General features: G+C 28.2%; 2 protein-coding genes and 1 long non-coding RNA gene across 3 annotated transcripts in view; 1 reads left to right on the plus strand and 2 right to left on the minus strand.

Moving 5' to 3' along the window:
• LOC149889369 (uncharacterized) overlaps positions 1-8,504 on the minus strand; it is a 98,649-nt gene that overhangs the window by 83,525 nt on the left and 6,620 nt on the right. The window lies entirely within an intron of this gene.
• Positions 548-1,800, plus strand: LOC149889373 (uncharacterized). Its single transcript, XM_090086425.1, has 2 exons — positions 548-635; positions 922-1,800. The coding sequence occupies exon 2, from the start codon at positions 956-958 to the stop codon at positions 1,460-1,462; it is 507 nt and encodes a 168-aa protein (XP_089942551.1). The 5' UTR covers positions 548-635; positions 922-955; the 3' UTR covers positions 1,463-1,800.
• LOC149889374 (uncharacterized) lies at positions 3,104-4,848 on the minus strand. The gene has a single exon (XM_090085043.1). It carries the CDS (start codon positions 4,706-4,708, stop codon positions 3,272-3,274), a length of 1,437 nt encoding a protein of 478 aa, XP_089941169.1. The 5' UTR covers positions 4,709-4,848; the 3' UTR covers positions 3,104-3,271.

An 8,504-nucleotide genomic window follows, 5' to 3' on the forward strand; every position in this document is an offset into this window, starting at 1 on the left:
ATATATATATATATATATATATATATATATATATATATATATATATATATATAGTGCAGAAACAATACATACATGTGTGTATGTATGCATGTATGTATGTATGTATGTATGTATGTATGTATGTATGTATGTATGTATGTATGTATGTATGTATGTATGTATGTATGTATGTATGTATGTATGTATGTATGTATGTATGTATGTATGTATGTATGTATGTATGTATGTATGTATGTATGTATGTATGTATGTATAGTAACTGTGTTACGTTCAGATTTGTTAAAGACTATTATATGTGTACGTGTGCGTGCGTGTGTGTGCGTGTGTACACGGACACTTATAAACTCACATAAAAGTCTTTAACAAGTCTGAACGTAACACAGTTACCATGGTAAGAAATTTATAAATTTGAGTGGGTAATCAGTATGTAACTACACTTTCAACCGGAAGCAAAAAAGAAATCAATAATTTATACTCAGTTGAAGCACACCATTCACGGTTATATTTGCATTCAACAATCTCTTAGCGACAAAGCATTATTAAAATCTTTTTACTAATAAATAGTTGCTAATAAACATATTTCATTCTTGCAGTATCGTGCAGTGTTATCAACTCAAGGACAAAAAGCAAATCAGGTTTCTAGTAATTATTAGGTTTCTAGTAAAAATCAGGTTTCTATAAAAAAAAATCAGGTTTCTAGTAAATATTAGATTTCTAGTAAAAATAGAAATAAGTAGGAAACAATAAGGAGATTAAGAAAAATATATAAAACTTTAAATCATATAAATATAAAAAACTTGAAGTTGAAATATTTTTTGTTCATCATCAACCAGAAATATACATTTGTAAATCAATCTTTTTGAGGTTAATGGCCGTCAACTTATTTTCTTTTATTCGTAGCCATAATTTCTTTTGTTATAGATTATCTTTTTAAAAACAACAACCTAATTTTAAAATGGTTCGGAAATCTAAAGCCGCAGCTAAACCCGTCGAGAGCTCTCCAATAGATGCAATTGAAGAAGCAGTTGTTAAACTCCGTGAGCAAGGGAAAAATGACCCGGAAAACACAGACTACGTTCTCAAGCTGCGAGAAATATTGGACCAAATAAGTGACATTAAAGGAGAACCACGGCGTCCAATTACAGCGATGCCGAGCCCAAAAACAAAAAAGAAGCATAATGTAGTTGTTGATGATGATGATAGCGATGATGAAGAAGATGACGAAGACGAGGACGAAGAAATGAAAGAGATTGTTAACAAGCGATTAACTACTTGTATGCTATTAGCTTTAAGTTTAAGCGACAGTAAAGAAGAATCCAAAGATTTTTATAGAAAAATGAAAAAAAGAGGCGATCTCGAGGAGGTTTTAGCTCCATTTACAAAAGAAGAAATGAAAAAAATGAATGTTTTATTGAAAAGCACAGCTGATGCTGCTAGAAAAAGAGTATCAGACACTCGATAAATACCATGGGTAAAGGAATGGACAGAAAAACATTTGTTAAATTAAACTTTTTCTGAAACAGAAACCGCTTCAATGTCAAAAGCTCTTGTTAATTTTATATTATTACGTATCGACAAAAATATTGACAGACAAAAGTTATCATAATCTTGTCGATTTGACAAAATTTGATTTATAACTTGTAGAAATGTAAAATTAAGCTATTAATTTATTTATGTAGCTTGAAAAGTTTTTAGAAACATGTTTTAATTAAATTCTACTATATAATGAATAACTATTTAGTGACTATTTACGTCAGAACATGTTTATTGAATGCTTATTCAGAAGATGCACTTCGCTAATTGTAATGAACTTTTTTTGCCTCAAAAAAATAAAAATAGCTAGAAACAGCATTCATGATAATAGCTAGTGAAGTTGATGATAATGATGATGATGATGATGATGATGATGATGATGATGATGATGATGATGATGATGATGATGATGATGATGATGATCAGACTGATGCGTAGATTTGCCACAAAAATTGATAGCAATGCTACATTTTGGCATAAATTCGCCACTTTTAATTAGGGGCAGGACTTTCATAAGGGGTGGTTTCGGCGTATGAGATTTCGGTGAAATCTTCATAGGGGATAAATGAATTCGTAATTATAACATTTAATATCTGTTTTTTGAAATTAAAATACAATGGATGATACTTTACTTAAAAAAAAAGATTGTATAAAATGGCTAACAGACCATGGCTTATCAACAAGTGGCACTTTAAATGACTTACATATCAGAATCAATAAATTTAAACTGTATCCATCCCTAACTGAAAAATTAAAAAGAAAGGCAGAAAGAATTTTTGTATTTAAAACTTTCTTGGATCCTACAAATATCCTGCCTTTAACTGCTCCTTAGACTAGTGACGATTCATTGTATCCTTATATAACTTCATCTATGTTTAAAAAGTATACTTCAAATAAAAGAGAAGGCAGTTTGGGACAGCAACAAAAAGGATATATTATTTTAACAAGCAGAAAAATTGTGACTGTTAAAGCTTTACCAGATTTTAGTTTACCTGATACGTTGTTTGTTAGAGGACTTATAAAAAAATCTTATGGAGAACAAATTCGTCCTGCTGTAATTTTATTTAAAAACAACTTTCCACAAAAAGCTTATTGTGAATGTCCTGTTGGGGTCAGTGGACTATGTTGTCATGTATTTGCATTGTTATTATTTTTAAAGCACTTTTATGAAATAAAAGAAAAAATATTATCCCTTACTTGTACCGAACAACTTCAAAAATGGCAATGTCGGAGTAAAAAAGGCTCAATACCCATGATTCCACTTCGTCAAATTAAACTTACTTCAGCACGTTTTGGTTCAAAAAAATAATAATAAAAACGTACATGAGGAAAAAATTATTGTTGCAGACCCTGAAAATTCAAAATTCAAAAAGGATATTGTTAAAATGAAACTTAATATAAAGTCTAAAATAAAAGATACACAAATTCCTTTTGAATCGCATTGTTACAAAGTTTTATCTAAATTAAGTGTAAAGTCTTCATCACTTTTTGACCACCTTAATTATCGCTTCACAAAAATGGCTGTATATTGCTTGATGGATCATGATTATGTTAAAGAAAATTAAACTTATAACGCTAACCTTACTTTTCCAGATACTAAAAAGTTAACCACAATAAAATATAATATTAATCGTGTAATGGAAAGAACAATTTATACTATTCCTAAAAATAATATAGTATGTACTTTTGGAAATTACTAATACAAAATCTACTAAAGAAAATGATACTCCTAAAATAACTATAATAAAAATATTTTAACAAGCACAGAAAAATTTGTTGAAACATCCCCATGTGAAAACTTATCCAAATTTTTTTGTGCTGGTCGGTTTAAATAAACACCTTTCATCGAACAGTAATCTTGGACCGCGAAACCTCGATCAGCCATTAATTCATGTTCAGGGGAAAGCCAACTTAACACACCAGTTTTTTCTGTTATTGCACTATTTGATATTGAACCTGGATAAATATCACTGAACAAAAGACCACTTCCATGAGGTGAAATGCCAATCAATGCTTTTCCTGTTTGCGTGTTTTTGTAATGTGAAAACATAAGAGTGTTTAAATCAAAATTAGATGCTTGTTGAAATTTAAATTTGGTGCAGTCTATAATCATATCAGTTAGACCATATCCAGTCTTGACAAATATTTCTGGCATTCTTTTTAATAAATATCCATCATCAGGATGAAGATCAACTTCATCAAATAGTGTTTCTAAAAATACTATCAATGCAACAAAAATTCTATTAACTGTGGTTTCAGAAACTGATAACATATGTGCCATAACTCCCAAGTGTAATGCATGACGACAAATAGTTAAAACTGAAAATAATTCAGTTCTTTTATCTAAAGCTTGATTACCAGTGCCTTTACAATCTTGATATTCAATAGCATGTAAATATGGACTAGTAACATCAAATAAAATATTAAACTTTTCAATGGATAAACCACAAAGGTATTTAAATGATGAAGGTTTATTATCTGTTATAATATTATGATATGATAATTTTGTTGATAATGAAAATATTTTTTTGTTACTTTCGACTTCTTTTAGTAATTTATTTTTAGATTTTTGGAGAAATTTTACTTTTATTTGTAAGGTTTTATTTTCATTTTCTAGTCGCTTGATTTTTACATTAGCTTTTTCAAGTTGTTCTTTTAATGATTTATTGTTTTTTAATGAACTAGATAACATAGAATTTAGCTGCAATTTTGAAGGACAACGCTTAAATTTAGGAACATATTTTGAAATTATTCTTTTAGTAGATTTCCGACATGAATGCATGATAATAGAAGGAGTATCTTGATGAATTAGGTTGTTAACAATATCTAATTTTTTTTTATACGAATTCAATTTTTGTTTATCAAAAGGCGTTGGTTCTTTAAGTCGTTTAAATCGAATAAAACATTTATTATATTTATTTTTATGAATAATATACTGAGATGGTAGGACAACAACATCGGGTAATGAGTTTAAGTGTTCCCTTTTTCTTGAACTCCAGTGTTCACAACAGATGTTTCCGTTCTTCCAATTCATGCCTTTAGTTTTTAAGATCTTTTGATATTGTATTTGAAGATTTTCATTTTTTGGTAGTGAATAATACTTTATTTTAGTTCCATCTTCTTTTTTTGTTTTAACGTTATTGTAGCATAAAGATGAAGAACAAAACCACTTCATGGTGTTAATTCTTTTTTAATACTTTTTATTTTATTAACAATTATCTAATATTAGACTAGCAAAGTCATTTGCAAAAGTTAAAACAACAAAAAACGCTTTTAAAAACACCCTAAACAAAGTCGCCATTTTGTTTATTTATCCCCTACGGAAAAGTCATACACTGAAACCGCGCTCTGTGAAAGTCCGTAATAGATTTGCTCCATTTTTGGTATAGAAATGTTACGTTGCTGCATAGAATTGATACATTGCGGTATTGAAAGGTTACTTGTATGTATAAATGCTACATCGTCTTTTTTACTTCACACGCCGTGATATTTTCAATTATAAAAAGCCTTTTTTTTTTAAACGGAGGCAGTGAAATATTTGTAGCTAGCCTTGAAGGCCTGAATTTAGAATTTATCTATTTGAAGTTATTAGGAGGATAAAGAAAGTTCCTAAACCTTTTAGCTACTTATAAATACGACTAGACACTTTTAGTAGAAACATATATATATATATATATATATATATATAGAGATGTCTTCTGTAGCTATATAATATGTCCTTTGCGACAAAAAGCTTCGTGGCTTGCATACTTATGGAGAACTATTTGGAGAAGGATATGCTGTTTGCAATTCATGCGCAAGTATATGCAATATTTTATTTGTCTTAAATGAAACATTTATGTATGTATATATATATATATATATATATATATATATATATATATATATATATATATATATATATATATATATATATATATATATATATATAAACCTTTTTTAAAGATATTTCAAGTAATATCCTTTAAAAAGAAGGTGTTGTTGGCAGAGTTATTTTAGTTTTTTAATCTACTTAATTATGTATATTTATTTAGGGTTATTTTAAGTTTGTGGATTAGTAAAGCAATCCAAAAGTTTACTTCAGATAAATTGAAAGAGATTGCATCATCTCAATTACTTGAGTCAATTTCTTCTGGTTAAGTTTTATTTTGCAAAACTTAGTCATTTTCTTCTGGTTATGTTTTATTTTTCAAAACTTGTAATAAACAATTAATCAATTTGTTGACAATTAAAATACTTGTCAATAAATTGTTCATAGTCACAGTTCCTATTAGTAATTAAGTCTACTTTATTTAATATAAATAATTTTCTATATTTTAGTTTTGTAGTTACAGACAAAATCTTTTCAAAGCTGGTGGACAAGATAAAAGTAAAAATACTGATAGATTGTTGTTTAAATTAAATTATTTGTTGGTTTGAGAATGAAGGTATAAAATTTATTACAGAGCTAAATTTGAAGTTGTTATTGATAGAGATGTTTCTAATGTTATTTTTTAGTTAAAATGAGTTAAATTGAAGTTAAATTATTTTTATATGAATCCATATAGATTTCAATTTGTAAAACTTTTTTTAAGGAAATTCATATAATATTGATATGCTTGATCTATTATCCAATGACCAAGCTCATGACCTTTATGGTGCATAAGCTTGTTCTTACAATGAAACTAGAGTAAAGCTTTAAAATTCATATAAACCAAACCTATACAAATAAATTTGTAATAAAAAAAGAATGTAATAAAAAAAAGAATGTAATAAAAAAATTGCATAAAAAATTATCTATCTGTGCAGAATAACTTTCAATATGTGCATGTCACATTAAACTATATGTTATTTACAATATACTTTTTGTTGTTTAGTACAATAATTGTATATATAGAGTACTTGTTCCTGGAGCAATAATATACCTGTTTGCTAAAGCTGAGCAGGTTTGAAGAATTCAAGTATGCAGCTTTTATATTTAAAATAAAGTTTGATTTTGATTTTAATTGAGTTAATATTGTATCCTAGGGAAGATAATTTTAGTAAATGTGGATGGACCAATGAACAAATAAGTGAGATTTTGCATTTTTAAAAGATAATGATTTTCAAGGTTGCTTCTTTCCTTATATACAAAAATAAAATCAAAGATAATGCTATTTTACAAATAAAAACTCCTAAATCTATCTATGGCAAATTATTGTCACAAAGAAGGTCTTTGGGTTCAAAATTAGATCTTTCTAATTCTTAAACCAAAATTATGTGCCATAATGATAAGTATACCTTGATGGTCATATTTAAAAAGAAAGTTATGGGGGATTTAGCAACCACAGAAGATTCTGTACAAGAATGATTATTGCAAACCAACCCAGGTCTATAGTTACTGGGCTTTTAGTAAACATGGATGGACCAATTAACAAATAAGTGAGATTTTGCAGTAAGTGAGATCCACAGACTATTTAATAAAATCAGATATGAAAAAAATACTATAAAGTCCATTTTCTAGTAGTTTCATTTTTGGTTTTGCTTAATAAATAGTTATTTAGCTTTGTACGGCTAGCCTTTTTCTAAAATTTGAATAGCCAGTTAATGATTTTTGAATAGCCATTTTATATACTAGAAGAGCCAATATTTGGTTTTTTTAAGCAAACTTGATTTTAACTTTTTCAGTTTTTGGTCTTTCAACAGGGCCAGTGCAAGGGCTATGCAAATTATGCGGTCGCATAGGGCGCCAGCTTTTCTGGGGCGCCGTGCTGGCGTAGCTAATGTTTTTTTTTTTGGATCGATGTCCAGTTTTTCGGCTAGTTTCTGTAATACATCTGTAATAACGTTATTCAGTCCATTTTCTGATCTCAAGTTTTCCAAAAAATACTTAACACTTTCAATTAGTTTCAAAGCTATTCATTGTCGGAAAGATTTGAACTGATGGAAAATCACAGCAAACATTTCGAATTCCTCTATAACTTGAAAAAAATAGACAAATGTGAAACATGCAATTAAAGAAAAGTGCAAAAACCTGCAATCCATTTTGACAGCTAATGGCAAGAGTGACATAAATGGAAAGGAACTGTTTTGTGAAATTGTTATTTTTGTTCCAATGTTGCCAAACGATAGCTGTCCCAAAACAACACTGTCTTATATTACAAAAAAACGCTTGATTGACATCTTTCCCAGTGTGTATGTAGCACTGAGAATTTTGCTTACCCTCCCCGTATCAGTGGCCAGTGGAGAAAGAAGTTTTTCTAAATTGAAAATTATTAAAAATATATATATATTTTTTAATATACCTTTTTGTCAATTTCTTTGTTTGAAAATTAATTTTACGGCGCTTTCAATTATGTATTCAGTTTTTAAGTAATGTATGGTAAACATTTAATAAGATATTATGTTTGCAATGTACTCTAGGGATTTTAATAAGTATGCACAATTTACCGAAAACACATACCATTGTATTTTGATTTTTTTATTACAACTGTCAAGAAAAAATATTGGTTTATTTAAATAACCTGCTCTACTAAAATATATTTGATTGTTCATTTAATTTTTAAGAAACAATCACATACAAATATACTCATCTTATTATTTAAAAACTTAAAAAAAGTATTAAACCCTAAAAATACTTTTAAGAGTTTTAAATGACTACACTTTTTTTTATAATAAGGGGCGCCAAACCTTGATCTCGCATATACAAAACAAAATCCTTAAACCGGCCCTGTCTTTCAAGCAACTAGGTTTTGATTATTGTAGTTGTTGGTTTTTTAAACAGCTAGGTTATCATTTTTTCATGCAGTTTTTGGTTTTTAAACAGTCAGTTTCTGCTCTTTGAATATCCAGTTTTATATATTTTTATAGAATGTATTGTCATTTTTGATTTTCATTTTTGAAAAATATTTTTTTGAATGCTTGCGTTTTTCAAAGTGGATTAAACTTTGGTCCAAAGAATAGTTTTAAATGCATACTCAAAGATATAGAGCACTATAGAAAAAAACGTCAAA

Source organism: Hydra viridissima, unplaced genomic scaffold (assembly GCF_058129835.1).
Source record: "Hydra viridissima isolate aposymbiotic clone 2 unplaced genomic scaffold, HvirCarnegie_v1 scaffold_4, whole genome shotgun sequence".
NCBI lineage: Eukaryota > Metazoa > Cnidaria > Hydrozoa > Anthoathecata > Hydridae > Hydra > Hydra viridissima.